Genomic DNA, 19,954 nt, shown 5'->3' with positions numbered 1-19,954 from the left:
AATGCAAAATACATTAGAATCTCAAACCAGTTCTGTGGCTTAGGACAATATATTTAACTTCTTTAGCAACAGCTTTTTAAAAATGGAGACAATATGTATTTTGTAGGATTACTATGAGAATTGTCAACCTATGTAGAAAAACTACCACTGTGCCTGGCAAATAGAAAGTATGCAACTATTATTCTAACGTTAGATAATTGTTTATGTTATCATGCTGAGTAATGACAGTCATATTAGGACATTTACTACTCTGGTACAAAACACCTAAAATATCACACTAATAGTCATAATTTCTGGTGACCTCATAAAAATCAAAAGATACAATTATTGTTGTCATTAATATGATCTTTAATAAATGGAATAATGCACCATTTTACAGCAAGCCTTTTTTAAACCTAAAGAACTGTCTTAAAATCTCCTTCTCCAATGTCTCTGTAGCAATACAATCTTTTTATTTAGGTTTATATATATCAAAGCATTTACTTACAATTATTCATAAAAAACTCTTTAGTGGCTTAATGTCAGCTTTCATAGTGGCATCCATAGATAATACAAAAGAAAAGTGATTTGCTTTATTTCATACTCACACTGATCCATCAAACACAACTTATACAGCATAGCAAGGTCTCAGACGGCTTTTACAAAAGCAAAATAACTGAAAGTAATTTTTCATAAATTCATATGATATTCTATCTGTAATGTAAGAGCAAAACACACCAACAAAAGATACCCGTTAACAAGAAAGAGGGTTCTGAGGAATTGCCAATATTTTTTAGCCTTTCTTATTCCAGAAAAGCATCCTCAGAAATGAATACTCTGTAGCTTATGTTTCTCCTGTCCATTCAGAAAAAGCATGGCAGCTACACATCTCCATGTTTCAGCTACTACAACACCCTAAGAGTTAGTGTACTTTACAATTATCCACTTATCTTTATTTGAAAAATTATCAACAGAAAATTAAGGATGATTCCAGCTTATACAAACACTTATACAATATAATTTCCATGGAAACATGACAACAAGGCATACAAAAACTTTAAATAAATAAATGTGACGAGAAAAAGAAAAGCCACAGAAGCCAAGCAATTCAATTTTAACTGGAACCTATCTTTGAATTGCATCTTTTAGTAACTTAGTTTTATTATTAAGCTTCTTTAAAAATATGTTTCCCTATCATACACAAGAGAATTGGTAATAAGGTGGAGAGCCTGAGACAAGAGACTGGTTACAAATAACTTCACTGCTAGGATTTTAAGTATACAGCATATCAATTTGGAGCTTGAACATTTGTTTCTGACAAAGTGATAAATAGCTTACCATAGGTTACCTTCTTAAAACCATCCAAACTATTACTAAAACTATAAACTCATTATTTCACTTTTAGAAGACAGTTTTATAATGTTAAATTACCTCAAGAAAATTTTATCTCAGAGGAACTATTTTACTAAGTTCTCCCATTAAAAAACAAAGCAAAATTAAATGATTTGTCCCATCATGTATAACCATTTGACCAAAGAAGAGAAATGGTCTTAAGATGGTGTTTCAACTCTAAGGCCTAAATATGCTGCAACATGTAGCCAATTAGTTGAGTCATTTCCCTCTATTCAGTAATTATAGAACGGGGCAAGTTTTTATGATTAATGAAATCTGATGTTATGTCTATTAAAATTAAGTCAAATCATAAGATGAAACATTAAAGGAACTGTGTGTGCAACACTTTAAATATTCAACTGGACTAATTGCTTGTTTGCTACCAATTAAAGTTTCTCATGTGCAAAGGGATGAAAAGGGCCCTGAGTTTTTAAGTAATGTTAGGTCTACAGTGTGCGTCTAAAACATGAAGATGTTTCTGAAATCTAAAAGTACAAATAAAATGAAAAAAAAATCTATATGTTGCCTTTTGAAACATTTTTAAGAAGTTGTTTAAAATCCAGTAATTTGCTTAAAAATTCAATGATGAACTGGACGCCCTAGTGATATGATTTATGTCTAAAGATTCCTTCTCTCTTACCCAAATGTTAGAATCTGGGTTGCAAATTAAGTTTAAAAATGAATGTCACTACAATCAGTAGTAGCATTATGAACATCATACTAATAATAACAGAATTGAAATTTTTAAGATCTGATAAGATTTGGGGCACAATTTTAATATACAGCATAAAATCTGAATTATTTTCAAATGTATCAGTCATGAGATAAAATCCTAAATTTTGCTTTATATACACAAACACTCAATTTTAGCCAGCCACTTAAAAGTTAAATGAAAATTGTTATAGTCCAGTTTATGTTGCAAAATAATAAGTATTTCAAAAGTGGTCTGCAGAAATGTTCATGAATAATACCTAATTATTATGAGGTTTGTTTTTGAAAGTTAATCTTGCATTTTGTGTTTAATATTTGATACAAAGAAATATGTAAAATGTTGTGGCTCAATCATAATGCTAAGCTTGCTGCAATATAGGTTAAAATTCTTAATGGCAGAATTACATACAATTCTGTATGCATGGCTTTCTAGTTGTAACTAATGAGAATATAAAACGGTAAAACTCCGCAATAGAAAATGTTAGATAATATAAACTTAAGTACTGATTTTCTGATAATCTGATGGTTGGATCCATTGTCAAACGGTACATCCTAATTCTTAATTCTATTCTACTGAACTATTACTTAACTGAAGTAATGAATTTGAATAGAACATAAAATATAATTTTAGGTGTTCTTAAGCATAAATAGTTCTAAAAATAGGGCTGAGAAGAAAATACTAAGGGAGCCAAAGTAATTCTGTCTGAAGAACTGGCTTAGATGTTGAGAAGCCTGAAGCATACTGAAGAATAACAATAGTGGAGAAGATAACAACTCACTCTCTTTTTTAACTGCTGGAGAAGAGAAATGCTTTTAAAACAAAACAGGAGGGAAGCAGAATAGACATGAAGAAAATTTTCCTGATACAAAAGATTGCAAATCAGATAACCAAGAGACAGAGTAAGTCAGAAAGAGGTGATTGAACGAAAGTAATGGGTAGGTGCACCAGAGCACCCTGAGATTTCCTCTTTTCTTCTATGTTAGTTTAATCTGAGAAGCTATAGAAAAGCCTTATTTTGATAACATTTGTGTAACTAGCTCAAACAGTGATTTGCCAGACTTACTAAATCAAAGAATATATTTAAGAGTAGATCAGGTAGTTTTGGCTAAAGTTTGCATTGTTCAGAATCTACAAATTAAAATGCAATTTTATCTGCTGAAGAGCAAACTGACAGCAAAAGGTATATTTAGAAACATCTCGGTCTGAAAAAAAAAACTCCTGGGGTGTATGTGGGAGTGTGACACAATTTCTGGAATAACAGGTCTAGATAATCAACTTACATGTGTACAGATTCTAACAAGTTCGCTTGGAAGTTAAAGTAACAGAGAAAGCAATCCGTGAATAGTTACACAATCACCTGCACATAACTGGTCGTTAAGTTCAACATAAATTTATAAAAGGTTGTATAGAAATACAATGTAATCTCAAGTTCTAGGAGCTAACTACCTCCAATAAAATATTCATTTCCATAAACATAAAAAAAGAAACAAAAACTGTATTGACGTATTTTTCCATAGCAAATGAGTATGAAGAGAGGTTTATAGAGAATGTAAAATTCAGTAAATAACTGCAGTCTACCAGGTATTCCATTTGGCTTTAGATACCAAACGTGAAAATATTTTAAATAAAAATACTTGTCAAATTTTGTGACAATTCCCACTGAAACACATAACTGCTTGTGTGTTCTTACCTTTCTTTAGTTATTTTCACATTCAGAACCAATGTATATTTTCTGGAATAAGTGTGTACATATAAGGAAGTTATTGAAACTCCTTCATAAGAAAGATATTGTCCTTGTATCCTTCCTACATCCTCCTCAATTAGTTTTCTGGATTATTAAAATTTTCACTATAAGCAGAAATTTTCAAGATGAAGTCAAATGATTGATAACACTTAAAGTCCACGTTAAATTAATTCCTTCAAATCAAGTATGGAATCAATTTAGGGGAAAGTCTCTGTTCCTACAAGCCACCTTCACTTTTCCCTTAAAATTTGCTTTACCTTTATTTCTGCAATGTAAGAATATTAGGAGTGAAGAAAAGTGAAACAATTTTAAGAATCATGATGGCAGATGTGGGATTGAATTTTATCTTGAATTAATAATTATTTCTCAAGCAATAGTCAGTATAGACATGTCTACATGTTTTATGTTTGCCTAACTTCTAAAGGCATTAAGGTATCTGGTTTGGCTTATATACAAGCCACAACTGTATTGGAGTGTTGTAACTGAATTTCTTACAAAATGTCAGTATATTACACATCCTTCCATACAGTGTGTAGGCAGTGTGGTGTGGATGAAAGAGATGTGGAGAGGTAAACCCCAGGTTAAAATCCAGCTTTCTCTATTACTAGGATGTGGAACTTGGGCAAATTACTTAGCTTCTCTTAGTTTCAGTTTTCTCAATCTGTAAAGTGGGAATATTAACTATAATCCTCAAATTGTTGCTATGAAGATTACAAGAGATTGTGTATATATACCCCAGCATTCAGTATATAATAAATTGTATTATTTAATTCCTGTGCCTTCACATAACATTTTGCACTGATGATGTTTTCCCAACCAAATTATGAATTTAAAAAGGGGGAACAATGTTAGGATTCATAATTAAATCATTTTTGTTTAAACACAATTCAAATCAAGTTCTTTCAATGACTTAGTTCTGATACACAATTAGGATAGTTAAGGGATTAATATTAGACTTTGGTTATCAATTACAATGCTTTTGAGGTTGTAAAACCAGCAAAATGAATTTTAATATTTATTCATTAAATATTTTATTTCATTATTTCATTCAATATTTTATTCAAAAGCACCCAAATGCTTTTCTACATGCAAAATTTTGTGATAGCAGTTAAATATTAGCTTCAAGAAACATTTATTATTAGATGAATAAAGTTACCAAGTATTTTAAGTAATTTTGCCTGCTTGTAGATTACAGATTCTGAATCAGTCTGATATATGATTTAATTTAAAATTTATTAAAATGATCTACTTTCTACTTCTATTTTTTTCAGAGTCTACTAAAAAAACTAGGGAAAGAAAATTATTTGTTTTAAATATGCTTGCATGAAATGGGAAACTTATAAGGATTCTTCTAATTTGGTATATAAATTTTTGAAAGCATTTTATTAGTCAACATAAAAAAAATGCTAGAAAAATTAAAACCAACTAGCCTAAACACAAAGTAGAATGCAAGATAACTCTTCTTCTGTCAGGAAAAGATGATCAGGTCTAACTGATGTTAGACCTCCAATAGTTATTTATCCTCAATGCTTTCAATTGGAGAAGGAATATAATTTATTTTGACTCAAAGATATCCTACAAATGTTTGAAAATAATATTCTGAAATGCAGTTCAAAGACATTTAAAGGCAAGAGAACTAAGTGAAAATTTGATGGCAAAGATATAATTTGTTTCACAGATAGAAGAATAACTGTATCAGAAGACTGAAAAATATGTTAAAGATCTGAATCAACAGAAGGGCCAATAAAACATAAAAGGTGGAAGTCCTGGGCACTAGAAAAATAGAATAAATGTTAAGTGATGTAACATCTAACTCATAGGATCATAGCAGATGGCAAAAAAAAAAAAAAAGGTGGCTTATATAGTAAGTCATAAATATTTTGGACAGAAAATTGGGAAATTTAGGTTGTCTTTAGCCAAATGAAGATAGAAGAATATGAGTGAGAAAATATTGTTCAAGAGATAAAAACCTAAAAGCAAGAATATGGGGATTTGTGTTTTCCTCTTAGCTTTTTAACCTCCCATAGAAATCTTAGATCTTAAATAATGTCTATATAGAGAATTTGGAAAAATTAAGTGAGATCATCACTGTTTGCAAATTGATAGAAAATAATCTGTGCTTATAAAAAAAAAGTCCCTTATTTGACATAAAGTGCTTTATTTAAAAAAAAAAAACATGCTGAGGTGTTGTTTAGAGATAGTTATCAGTAATGAAAGAAGCAAAGGAAGCTTTTAAAAAGACAATATGATTTGAAGGATATATAACATGTTATCACTAAAAGGTATATTCTATTATAATGTAAATAATAAATGCTTCTCACATATCAAAGATCATATGAAAAACTGGCAAAAAGAGAAATTATGAAAATAGGATTAGTGAAGAAACAGTTATGAAAAAAGAGGTAAGCCTCAGTCTGCTCAAAAATGATAGGTTTGGCAGCAATCCTTCCTTCCACAGGGATGTGGCATGCCAGATGAATGATTTTTCCACACAGTGTTTTAGGTCATGGGAAGAGGACTCATTTTCAGATAAAGTCATCAGGCTTTGCTTAGGAAGGGAATAAAAAGATATTACCAGTTCAAAACTACAAATTATTTTTGAAGTTATTTTAAATGGGAAATGTAATTTTATTTGGGTGAAAGATGGCCTATTCAGAGAATGAAGGCTATAGCATTATGTAGTCTTAACCATCTACCTACTTAAAAATTCCATATAAGTATAGCTCTATAAGTTTTCTGATAAAAATGTGCTTCTTAAATAAATGAATACGGAACATGAACATACATACAAAAAATAAAATAAAATGAAAAAAGGCTAATATTTGACTTTGTCTACTTTGTTCTATGCTCTCTTATGAACTTCCAAAAACCAGAACCAAATATGTTTGTTAAAATGCCTGGAAAGAAACATTTAGGACTTGGAAGGTTAAAATAAATGGCATTTCAAATTAGGTTTTGGTAGTTCCTTCTCTAGAGCCCTTTGAGACAATGTTTCTGCATTCTCCATTAGGAGAGAGAAAGCAAGAAATCAGGTAGCTGCTTTCTCTTGTGCAAAATTCACTGTCATAGAACTGACCTGCCAAAAGTATGGGGGGTGGGGCAGAAAAATGTACTCATGGAAGAATGTGTGCTCTGTTAGGAAGAGAACTTATAAGAAAGCTTATTTGTGGACTATAGACTATTGCACGTTCAAACAAAACACAAGAGAAAAGAATGTCCAACAGATAATATGTTCACAACAGTTCAACATATAAACTAGCTTGGGCCCAGAAATAAAACATGGATACCAGACACCACTGCAGTCAAACCTGTCTTAATTTGCTTCTGTTTTAATGACCTTTAGAAACTGGTCCAAACTGATTATCAGCAATACATTGTTTTTGCTTTTTTTCTTAAAAAAATATTTTGAGACCACTTTTGATACACACACATATAATTCTGTGGTCATAACAGACAAATATAACTTTAAGGAGACTACACAAAAGTGCAAAACTTAAAAAACACAAAATTAAAAAATATGGAAGCATAAGCTAAATTTTTCTGCATAGCTGAAATCTATTTAAAGCAAGTCCTGTTGCAGGGGTGGGAGGGGATACTGACAGGAAGATAAAGCAGTTTTAATGTCTTCTGCACATTTAAATGATGCAAAAAATAATTTCACTCCATAGGCTTGAAAATATTTCACAGACAGTTCATTCCTATATCTTTAGACACCATGGTAGTAGCAGTGCCTCCTTCTGCAAGGTAAACTGCGGTGCTGGATTTGGAATGAACTGCCCTGTCACTGCCATTGTTGTTGACCTCACAGTCCAGAGGTTCAGTGGAGATGACCCAGGTGGAGGGGCGCCACCGCTTAAGAGAATAGGGAGTTTTCACACGTTTCTTGATCTTTTCACCAGATCCTGATTTGCCATCTTGTGTTGATTCACCTACTGGAAATAAAGGTACAGAAAAATAAACTATATATAAAGAAACTATTAAATAATAAAAACTTAGGGTTGTAACTTAAGAACAGAATAGACTAATTATCTACAGGAGATTTTAATAGATATTACTTGAAATTCATGATGCCAGGTATTATTCTCTAGGCAAAACTTAACCAACTTATTTTGAGACTCTTCAAGTCCAATGTTTTTATAACTGGTTGAATTATTATATAAGGACAAGCAAAAACAGAGGAGAAAATGAAAACTTCTCAGCTGTATTCTCAAATCCTTTGGTTATTGGTAGTGATCCTAACTTGGCAAATGCATTTAATCACTCTAGTTAATGTTCAAAGCAGATCAAACTTTATTTTTAATTTTTAATTTTTTGAGAGCGAGAGAGAATATGTGTGAGTGAGCGGGGGATGGGCAGAGAGAGAAAGAGACAGAATCCTAAGGAGGTTCTAAGGGCAGAGCCCCAAGTGGGGCTCCAGCCCATGAACTGTGAGATCATGACCTGAGCCAAAATCAAGAGTCAAACACTTAACAGACTGAGCCACCCCAAAAAAGATCAAATTTTAAAGGCACCTGGCATATAATATTTTCAGAAGAACGACACAAATACTATAATACAAATTTTCTAGTAATTCCCCCTTCCCACACTGACAAGACATTTTATTGATATGAAGCCCTGCCACAGGGTGTGTCAAATGATCTATGATACAAGCCACTCAAGCAAAGGGCTAGATTCTACTGATTTTTTTTAAATTTTGTTTTAATGTTTATTATTTATTCTTGAGAAAGAGAGAGCATGAGTGGGAGAGGGGCAGAGACAGAGGGAGACACAGAATCTGAAGCAGGCTCCAGGCTCTGAGCTGTCAGCACAGAGCCCAATGCAGGGCTTGAACTCGTGAACCACGAGACATGACCTTAGCTGAAGTGGGATGCTCAACCGACTGAGCTACCCAGGCACCCCTTTACTGATTAATTTTTTAAGTAAGCTCTTTGCCCAGCATGAGGCTTGAACTCATGACCCTAAAATCAAGTTGCATGTTCCACTGACTGAGTCAGCCAGGTGCCCCTCTACTGATTAATTTTTTTTTAATTTTTTTAACGTTTTATTTATTTTTGAGAGAGACAGAGACAGAGTGTGAGTGGGGGAGGGGCAGAGAGAGAGGGAGTCATAGAATGTGAGGCTGGCTCCAGGCTCCAAGCTATCAGCACAGAGCCCGATGCAGGGCTCGAACTCACAAACCGTGAAATCATGACCTGAGCCGAAGTCGGACGCTTAACCGACGGAGCCACCCAGGCGCCCCACTACTGATTAATTTTTGAGACCTAAATCCCTTCAGCCCATTTTGTAGTCCTTGGCAACAACCATATAATATGACTTTGAGTTTTTTCATAAAGTGCTGTCAGTCTAAAACATAAATTGTTTTGTATAATGATGACTATTAAAGATTTTAGTGAGCTCTCCTGTCTTGTGTTATAACCTCTTTATAGCCAGAAACCAAGTATCAAGTTATTTGTTTAGATTTCTAGGGGACCCAACGACACAATGCTATAGGCATGTAGGAGGCTCAACATGTAACTCTTGAAAAAGATGACACTAAAAAAACACACACACAAAAAAAACAAGAACAAGTTTGTTTTTTTTTATAGTGACTTTTTCTGAATTTTCTCTGGACTTCTCAGATTTATTAAGTTTAGTCTGATAAAATCTACATGTGTCTAAAACAGATGTTAATATACTCAACAAACTGTTTCAAAAGTTCTACTGGCATCATTCTACCTGGAGCTTTTTTTTTTTTTTTTTTAATGTTTATTTATTTTTGAGAGAGAGAGAGAGAGAGAAAAACAGAGCATAAGCAGGGGAGGGGAAGAGAGAGAGGGAGACAAAGGATCTGAAGCGGGCTCTGTGCTGACAGCAGACAGCCTGATGCAGGGCTCAAACTCACAAACTGTGAGATTATGACCTGAGCCGAAGTCAGACATTTAACTGACTGAGCCACCCAGGTGCCTGTTACCTGAAGCTTCTAAACTTGTATTTACTTAATCTCAACCATTCACAACAAGTATGTAAACTGCGTTATAAACCAGGAGCTATATAAGGTATGTATTAAGTTGGTAATTAATTATTTTGACTATTGTGACACTATTTCATTATCAGCAACAAAAAACTACTTTATTTCTTTACAATAGTCTGATCACTTTTGAGGTTCAACCAAGTAGTTTATTTCCAAAAGTGGTAAAAATAAGTAATTGCTAGTTGAAACACATTTCGATTTTATCTAATTAATTATTTAAATGGTCCCAAAAGACAAGCAGGAGAGATTAAATGATCCCTGCACTTACACTGCAAACTGCTGCCATCAAGAACGTTTGTGGCTGAAAGATCCAGAGAATTAGGCCTCTGTGCTTTTCTGGGCTTTGATGGTCCAGGATCTGCTACTGTGCTTGAAACACCCTGCGTAAGATCATCTTGCTCTGAACATGGATTACTATTGTTGTTATTGGAATTAGTTCGGCCACCTTCCAGTGGCCGTTCCCTCCTGTCCACAAGACGATCCAGAACACCTTCATCATGGCCAGCCTGTTGCTCTCGTCTCAGTAAAGGTTCATGCTCATCAGGACTGGAATTAATATTCAGCCGGGTATCCTCACCAATGAATTGATTCTGCAGCATTTCTTGGCCCCTATGTGCCACTGTGTTGGTTGTCTGGCCATTTGGTACTGTCCCATTAACATACTGGGTAGCGGCAGTGTGGGAGTTAACACTGTGGTTTCGACCTGCCACACCATTCATTGTGACCGTCACCACATGAGGTTCTGCAGCATTGATTGTATTCATCTTGGCAACTCCAGTTTCTACTTGTTTCAAGTTTGATTTGTGCTTGCTGCCAAATTTCAGCCGGGGCTCCTTGGTTGAATTTTTGGTGTTTAAAGGCAAACTAGTAGGTCTCTTAGGAAGATTCTGTTGCTTGGGCAGAGGATAGATCTGAGTGGGTGGAACATCAGGAATTAAACATGCTTGGCCATTTGCAGCTTGAGTGAAGTCCTGCTGTCCAGTCACTTCTACTGCAAGTTTTATGAGTGGGTAAAGCAAGCTAGAACTGGTACTGCTCAGTGGGTCTGGTCCACTGAACTGTTTAAGAGAATGCTCCATGAGATTCTCATCAGAACTTTCCTTGAGGTTCTTATCAACTTCTTTTGGGTCCAGCTTGTTGGTCTCCAAGTCTTCTTCTGTCAGTTGTAAGCAGACAGGGGTTGGCCCAATTGGCTGTGAAACATTTGTGGCATGCAGATTTGTTTCATCTGAGTATGGCATCTCAGATATAGTGGTCATGCCAGTGCTTGGAGTGAGGCCAGTGGTGTTTGTGGTTGTTGTATTGGTGGACAGGCTGGTGACGCTTGTTTCAGGGCTGGGGATTCGAGCTTGTGCTTGCTGTCGTTCATAGTTAATTGAATTTCGGTTCTTTTCCCCTATAGTCAAAGGTGTGCTAGACATTGAATGCTCAGAGGAAATATTCTTCACAATGCTGTCAGTATGATGGATAGAGTCTTCAATGTATGAGGAAGAAGAATAATCAGGATAAGGGCCAATCTTTGGCACACGCCTATTGTGTGACAGGTTGCTTAAAGAAAGAAAAAAAGTGCCACATTGAGAATGTAAATTTATGACAAACTGACCCTCCAAGTTTAAGACCTCTGATTTTAAAGTATAAAATGCTCTTCATTTTATTCCTAACCCATATTATTCTAGAAGTTATTTTAAAATTCTGATCACATAATCAAGTATCAATTAATAACTTGCTAAATGATAGTTTTATATTATTTAAGACTACTGAAAAACTTATGTCGATCTAGATATGATTTTCATAGATGTTCATTATTTTGATTTATAGGACTTAATTTAAAAATGTCCCCTATAGTTTTGTAACACTACCAAATATATTTTTATGAATTGTATTCTTGCACAACCGGACAAAGTTTCATGAGAGGAGGAGCCATGGTGTATATTTCTTTTGTACTCCTACAATCCTAGATACATCATTGTGGCTACTCAACAAATACATTACCAGTTAAGTTCCAATGGCCAAATGGTATAAAGAATATAAGCGTTTAGGTTGTTCTAGTGCTTCCATTAAGAGGCAGTCTAGCAATAGAATGTATCTTCCTGGGGGTAAACTGAGCCATATCAATGAAAGTCCTACAGCCTAAGAGTATAATGCAGAGTGAGACAGATAAAGGAACAACAATTCAGAACTGCTCTCCAGTTCTTCACAGCCATCAACACCCGCTGAGAGGGATGGTTTTTGAGCATTAAACTGTAACTTATTTAGGTTATTTAAAATAAAAGCCAGGACTAGCTTTAATTAAACAATGGCAACATTAATAGACACAAAATGTTATAGGAGAAAAGCAGCAGCTAAAGGAAAAGAGGTGCTATAAAGAAAGACTAATAAAGTTATGAGGGGAATGACAGGAAGGTGAAGAACAAAAAAGCAGCTGTACTGCACAAGGAAAGGACGTCTGGGTAAGGTTCAAAATAATGAAACCTAGAGTAGAATGACTATGGGATGAACCATGATTTAGGGGAAACTATTTAGAAGTGACTGGACATGAGAAACAGCATGTAAAGCATAGAACCGAAGGACTGTGGGGGGCAAAAAATGGGCAATACAAGGAGGGGGGAGTAGCATCAAGGATTTCTTCTTACCATTCAGGAAAAGTTCAAAAGCACTTAAAAATAAAAGCAACTGACTCTTGAGAGAGGTACAAGTAACATGCTAGAGTATAAAGAAAATACAGAGATCAGGGAAGACAGAAGTAGAAGACTATCCCCAGGTATGCATAGAGTGAGAAAATTTATATTTAGAATTGCTAGTTTTTACCTTCCTTGACTTGCTGATACATAAGGAATAAGGGTTCACATGCTGAAGCTAATTCAATCTAAACATAAGCAGTATAAACCCAATTTTGGGTCTACAATTCATAATACAAATTGCTCTTAGAAATTAGAACAATAGAAAATAGCCAAAAAAAAAAAAAATTCAATAATCAAGTATATTTTTATCCCAGTTTTCTCTGGTAACACTTTCCTGGGTGCTTTTCTGAAAAAATTTTAACATGTATTAAATAAAATGATAACTTTGTGGGAAAATCCCCCCCAAACATGGAACAAAAAAAGTTCCAATTTTTTAAAGAAATTTTTTTAAAAGCCCATTTATTTAGAACCAAAAATCATATTCTAACAGAGAAATGTCTCATAAAGTAATATTCATGATGGGATAGAAAGGCCTTATGAATTGCTTTCATGTAAAAGTAATAGAAGTATATTCTATACAAAAGAGCATTGGATAGGAAGGCTGGAAACCTTAGTCTCCAGTGAAACAGTGGTTAGATACACAGGCGAGTTCATAGTTTTATTCTCTCTTAAAAAAAAAAAAATTAAAAATTAAAAAAATTTTAAAAAGCAAGAGAGAGAGGGATAACAACAACCAACGATAAATTAGACAATTTATGTAGAAGTGCTTATAAACTTTTGAAACTATGAAAGTGTTTTGCCTTTATATTTTAGGGAAGTAGGAGCATTAGTAAAGACTAGTCTCCTTTACTATATTTTGAGATACAGAAAAACATAGATTCCATCTTGTACTTCTACCAAGCAAAAATCTCTGTGAAAAAACAGGCATGTTGAAAGAAAAATTATAATGTTAAAGTATATGAGTTAATCATTGCCTTATTAGACTGGTTTAATAGCATTTTTTTCCTATTCTCTGTTTAGTCTCAATTTTCATTATTGACTGATGAATGCCAAAGCCCTCTAAGTCTTACCGTTCATTTTGCATAGCAGTAGACATGGGATTGACTGTTGGGCTCACAGATTTGTTTCTTTCCCAAATCATCATAAGTTCAGCCATCCTCTCCTCAGCACACTGTGCAGTAAGCCTAGCTTCTGCATCCTGGTCCCAACAGTCTTCGATTGTCTCCTTGAGTGACCTCACTGCCTGTAAAAAAGTAAATGTCAAATAGTATATCTTTAAAGAAAATTAAGTATTGAGATTTTGAGTGACATGAGATAAAAGAATGTTTTTTAACCAATATTTTACACAGCTATCATAAAATATTTTAGACTTCAGAGATTTGTAAAGGGTCACATTTCTCAAAAGATGAGGAACAGCTAAGCAAGCAGGGTTTAACTTAAACTCCTAAAGAATTACCCATAAACGTAAGCAGTTGTAAAAAGTTACATGGTTCGCCAAGGTCACAGGTTTATGTCATTATTCATTCACAGGACTGTTATTTCGATCAATAACCATTAACCTCACTTCAAAAATGAGCTTTGAATTTGATGGAATTTTGGCACGAGGCTATCTTCAATCTCTAGGTGAGCTTTTTTACTATTAGTAAAGAGTACTACGTTCTAACTATGAAATTTAAAGGGTTGGCATTTTCTTATTCTTTAAACTAGTTTCAATAGTAGTATCTAAAGCAGTCTTATTCTGTAGTATTCACCCAAATCAGTAGTGAACAATAGTCTCCCTTTTGGGGAAAGTTGGTTTGAACTTCCTTTTAAAAAACAGATTTTGGGGGGCGCCTGGGTGGCGCAGTCGGTTAAGCGTCCGACTTCAGCCAGGTCACGATCTCACGGTCCGTGAGTTCGAGCCCCGCGTCAGGCTCTGGGCTGATGGCTTGGAGCCTGGAGCCTGTTTCTGATTCTGTGTCTCCCTCTCTCTCTCCCCCTTGCCCGTTCATGCTCTGTCTCTCTCTGTCCCAAAAATAAATAAACGTTGAAAAGAAAATTTAAAAAAACAAAACAAAACAAAACAGATTTTGGGATGCCTGGGTGGCTCAGTTGGTTAATTAAGGGCTCGACTTAGACTCAGGTCATGACCTCATGGTCCGTGAGTTCAGGCCCCATGTCGGGCTCTATGCTGACAGCTCAGAGCCTGGAGCCTGCTTCAGATTCTGTGTCTCCCTCTCTCTCTCTCTCTGTCCCTGCTGTCTCTCTCTCTCTCTCTCTCTCTCTCTCTCTCTCTCTCTCTCTCTCAAAAATAAACATTAAAATAATTTTTTTTAAGTAAAAAACAGATTTTGTGTATTTGACAAACTGTCTATCCAGAATCCTTTCAGACTTGTTTTTGGATTTGTTGTTATTAAGCTTGAAAGTTTTTCACCTGCTGATATTCATAGTTCTTGTGCCTTTAAAACACATTAAAAAAAATTAAGGTATTGGTTGTCAGATTTAACAAATAAAAATATACTACTTAATTTTAATTTCAGATAACTGACAAATAATTTTTAGTATATATTCCATGCAATGCTTAATCTGAGCATTTTATCTCATAAGCCTATTTTAAGCTAAAATCCTTGTTAGCAATCTTGGCAACATTTTTTGTGTTTTCCTAATAATCTCTGTTCTTGACAAACAGATCCAAACATGTAGGAAATTTGATAATGTTTATTCTGGGCATAGGCTAAATGAATACCTGCACCATGGCCCACCCCTGACACCATCTTTCCTGCTCCCTTGGGTCTTCTAAGCTGCCTGCCTCAGTGCCACAGCACAAATCCAAGACTATATCTTTTAAGGCTGAAATTTATATTGAAATTTTTTTACGTTTATTTATTTATTGAGAGAGAGAGAGAGAGAGAATATCCCAAGCAGCCTCTGCAATGTCAGTGCAGAGCCCTATGCGAGGCTCAAACCCATAAACCATGAAATCACAGCCTGAGCCAAAATCAAGAGTTGGATGCTCAACCAACTGAGCCACCCAAGTGTCCTGAAATTTATATTGAATTTTGAAATCTATTTTAATATATGTTCCAGGCTCTGACTACTGAGTAAAATCCAAACAATATAGATATCAATTAATAATCTTCTCACTAAATAATAATCTACCTATTTCTCAAATTTTAGAAGAACCTGAAGAATAGATACTGATCATACAGAGTTTAAGGGCAACTGTGTAACCTCCCTGAGGTAGAAGTTTGGTGTTTATGTTAGAAGTAAAGTTGAATCTGTTATTTATGGTAGTTATGTTCTACAAAGTTGCTGTAAATGCTGAATTAGTGAACACTGAACCATTGTTCCTGGGGGAAATACGGGGTTAGACTCCTGTGAGCCTCTGGCCACAAGATTTTTGCCAACTGATCAACACATAATCTTGTTTTATTTGTGTTTCTGTTTGAAGACATCTTTTTTCTTAAAGTTTATTTATTTTGAGAGAGAGAAAGTGTGGAGGAGGAGAGGCAGAGAGAGAGGAGAGAATCCCAAGCAGATCTCCATGCACAGTGAGGCTAGAACCCATGAACTAAGAGATCATGACCTGAGCTGAAGTTGGATGCTCAACCAACTGAGCCACCCAGGCGCCCCCCTGTTTAAAGACATCTTTAAAAATAGTTATTAATTATTAACTATGCTCATGGCCAATAGCACTCTACATAATTGCCTAACAAAGCAAATCTAGCATACATTTTTCTTCTTCAAAAGGCACATCATAGCCTTTTAATGCTTCGGAGCACTGTACTCAGCACTTCAGCACTACATGTGGGGCTATTTTAGCCCAGAAATCACTAACAAAATGCCCCAAATGTGAAAAATATGCTAAACAAATGCCAAAAAGGACACTTGTTTATAGTGTAAGAGATGAAACAAAAAGACAGAGTGCCTTGTTGATTTCATTTGGGAAAATATACATCTGATGACTAAAGTTTTTTGCTGCTCTGTGTACATCCATGAATGACCATAAAAGCGTTCAGAGTACTGATTTGGGGATTACAAATCAATTTTAGCAGGTAGTCAAATTCCAAATATGAAATCTGTAAACATGAGAAAAGGCTGTATGTAATGGATTTAAAACTGACTTGGATTTGAAGACCACAAAGGAAGTTCAGAAATCAATTTAATTAACTTTTTAAATAAACACACCTCTAAAAACTAGTTATACATTTATCTTAGTGGATTTTGATATTGGTTTGATAAAATGAGTTTGTCTCCAGTTATGAAATGAGAATTTTTTCTTTTTATTTTGAAATAATTTCAAATTTACTTTCTTGTCTTTCACAGCCTTGACATTTTTGAGGATTATAGGCCAGTTACTTTGTAGAATCTCAGGATTATAGGCCAATTACTTTTTAGAATCTCATGGTTAGATTCAAAGTTTGAAACTTTGACAGAAAAATCACAGAAGAGATGCTGTGTTTTTCTCACTGCATCTTACCATGTGGTTCACAATTTTGATTTGTCTCATTACTAGTGAAGTTAACCTCGATCACATGTCTGAGTTGGTGTCTGCCAGGGTTCTTTCTCTATTGTAAAGTTCCATTTTTCCCTTTTATATTCAATCAGTGGGTTTTTTAAAAACTTTCATCAGTGTTTTTGGGGTGAGAGGAATACTTAAAGTGTCTGTAAATATAATGTTCTCTATACACTTTTCACCCACCATTTTTGGCATCTCGATGTTTGTTGGCTGAATTTCTGTGATGATTGCTAGTTACAAGACATTTAAAAAATGATAGTAAACACAAAATAGAAATATGGACAAAGGGCACATAAACAAGAAGTGCAAATGCCTTATAAAATATGCAAACATGTTTAATCTTATTCACTATGTTGAGGCAGTACAGTGTAGTATTTAAGAATATTAGTTCCGGTTTTGTAGCAAGAGTGCCAGCTCAGTTAAGAACCTGGCTTCAAATCTTGGCTCTACTACTTACTAGCTGCAAATTAAAACAAGATCCATTTTCACCTATAACATTAACAAAGATTAACAAAGGTTCCTATCCATCAACCATCTGTTCTCCTAATTTATAGGCAACCAATGTTACTAGTTTCTTGGGTATTCTTTCAGAGAAACTTAATGACATTTTTCTTCAAACAAATACCTGTCATACACACAAATTTATAGCTCCATTCATTACTAAACATAAAGTGTAACACAGTGAAGTGTACACAGTGAAATTTTTCTAAAGCAAAGATTTGGACAGCTTTCCATATAAAACTGAAAGAGACTGTTCTTCCCCAAACAGAGCACTGTCTATTGCACAGAGTCCCATTCACCAATTGCTGGCCCAGAAGACTCAGAAATACCAAAATCCAAGCAGCTAAAAATTGTATATTGACTGTTCTCTGTATCTGAAGTTAAGAGAGACATGGAATGAGGCTCTATTTATTACTTTTCATTATACAGTTGGGAAATAATTTTCAAAAAACTTTTTCAAAAAGAGACCCCACCCTCCACCAAAACAAGACAACTCATCAAGGCATTGTCTGGATGTAATGAAAATTTGATAAACAGAAACCTTGGTCTCTACCTCTATGAAGTTTCCATTTTTATGATAGAATCATCACTGATGCATAATAATACATAGTGGTTAACAACTGTTGAGATCTTACTATGTACTAGACTGTGTTCTAACTCATTTAATTCTTTTATATTTTAAAGAGGCTCTATGCTTAATGTGGGGCTTGAACTCATGACCCAGTAATCAAGAGTTGTATGCTCCACTAGACTGAGTCAGCCAGGAGCCCCTAATTCATTTAATTCTTATTTGAAGTAAGTGGGAATTATCATCCCCACTTTTCGTATGCAGGAAAAGAGACCCAGAGGAGAAATTAGGGCACACATCTAGTAAGAGGCAAAGCTAAGGTCAAAGCCCAGGCTGCATAGCTCCACAGTTCATACATTATCATATGTTGAATGCCTCTAAACTATGCTGATAGAACACAGCCAGTTCCTAGTGAATAAATGGGTTCTATTATAAAAGTTGTAAGTTGATTTTTTTTTGAGAAAAATCTTTATAAGTTCTAAACAAAGTATAAATAATGGTTAGTAAGTCATTTACACAAGTAAAGATTTAGAAGTAAATTAATATAATGAAATAGGGGAAGGGAAAAATAAGAAAAATAGCTGAGAATTTAAAGAGGTTGACTACAAACAGGATTCTGAGGTCCTGAATAACGATTTGGTCATAGATGGTTGTTCTAAAAGTAAGTAAAGCAATACTGAATGTCCCAGAGTAAGTAAAAAAATAGAGAAGGGAAGATTAAGGAAATAAACTGTATAGAAACAGAAAAATTAAGTCACCAATGGGGAGTTAGTTTAAGGTCTTTAAACAAATATTGAAAAAGGATTTGACAATTTAGATGAAATGGACAAATTCCTTCAAAGACACAAGACATAAACAACAGATGACTTGAATGGTTTCTGTATCTATGAATACGTAGTTAAAAAATTTCCCATTGAAGTAAAAGCAAAAATGAACTATTGGGACCTCATGAAGATAAAAAGCTTCTGCACTGCCAAGGAAACAATCAACAAAACTAAAAGGCAACCAACGGAATGGGAAAATATATTTGCAAATGTCATAGGACAAAGGGCTAGTATCCAAAATCTATAAAGAGCTCACCAAACTCCACACCCAAAAAACAAAAGAAATGGGCAGAAAACATGAATAGACACTTCTCTAAAGAAGACATCCAGATGGCCAACAGGCACATGAAAAGATGCTCAACGTTGCTCCTCATCAGGGAAATACAAATCAAAACCACACTCAGATATCACCTCACGCCAGTCAGAGTGGCTAAAATGAACAAATCAGGAGACTGCAGATGCTGGCGAGGATGTGGAGAAACAGGAACCCTCTTGCACTGTTGGTGGGAATGCAAACTGGTGCAGCCGCTCTGGAAAACAGTGTGGAGGTTCCTCAAAAAATTAAAAGTAGATCTACCCTATGACCCAGCAACAGCACTGCTAGGAATTTATCCAAGGGATACAGGAGTGCTGATACATAGGGGCACTTGTACCCCAATGTTTATAGCAGCAGTCTCAACAATAGCCAAATTATGGAAAGAGCCTAAATGTCCATCAACTGATGAATGGAAAGAATTGTGGTTTATATACACAATGGAATACTACATGGCAATGAGAAAGAATGAAATATGGCCCTTTGTAGCAACGTGGATGGAACTGGAGAGTGTTATGCTAAGTGAAATAAGTCATAAAGAGAAAGACAGATACCATATGTTTTCACTCTTATGTGGATCCTGAGAAACTTAAGAGAAGACCATGGGGGAGGGGAAGGAAAAAAAAAAAGAGGTTAGAGAGGGAGGGAGCCAAAACATAAGAGATTCTTAAAAACAGAGAACAAACTGAGGGTTGATGAGGGGTGGGAGGGAGGGTAGGGTAGGTGATGGGT

The 19,954-nt window shown here is 34.8% G+C and overlaps 1 protein-coding gene across 1 annotated transcript in view; it reads right to left on the bottom strand.

The window, feature by feature from the left end:
* Nucleotides 1-327: 327 nt before the first annotated feature.
* The window catches only part of BMPR2 (bone morphogenetic protein receptor type 2), a 201,052-nt gene continuing 181,425 nt past the window's right edge, over nucleotides 328-19,954 (bottom strand). The window contains exons 11-13 of the mRNA XM_040475888.1: nucleotides 13,589-13,761; nucleotides 10,106-11,385; nucleotides 328-7,759 (exon numbers count right to left, since the gene is read on the bottom strand). Coding sequence (XP_040331822.1) covers nucleotides 7,509-7,759; nucleotides 10,106-11,385; nucleotides 13,589-13,761 — 1,704 coding nt within the window. The 3' untranslated portion in view covers nucleotides 328-7,508. The remainder of the gene's footprint in view (nucleotides 7,760-10,105; nucleotides 11,386-13,588; nucleotides 13,762-19,954) is intronic.

This window comes from Herpailurus yagouaroundi, unplaced genomic scaffold (assembly GCF_014898765.1).
Source record: "Herpailurus yagouaroundi ecotype Mexico unplaced genomic scaffold, PumYag 140, whole genome shotgun sequence".
In the NCBI taxonomy this organism is placed as follows: domain Eukaryota; kingdom Metazoa; phylum Chordata; class Mammalia; order Carnivora; family Felidae; genus Herpailurus; species Herpailurus yagouaroundi.
This window is presented reverse-complemented; position numbering and strand designations above follow the sequence as displayed.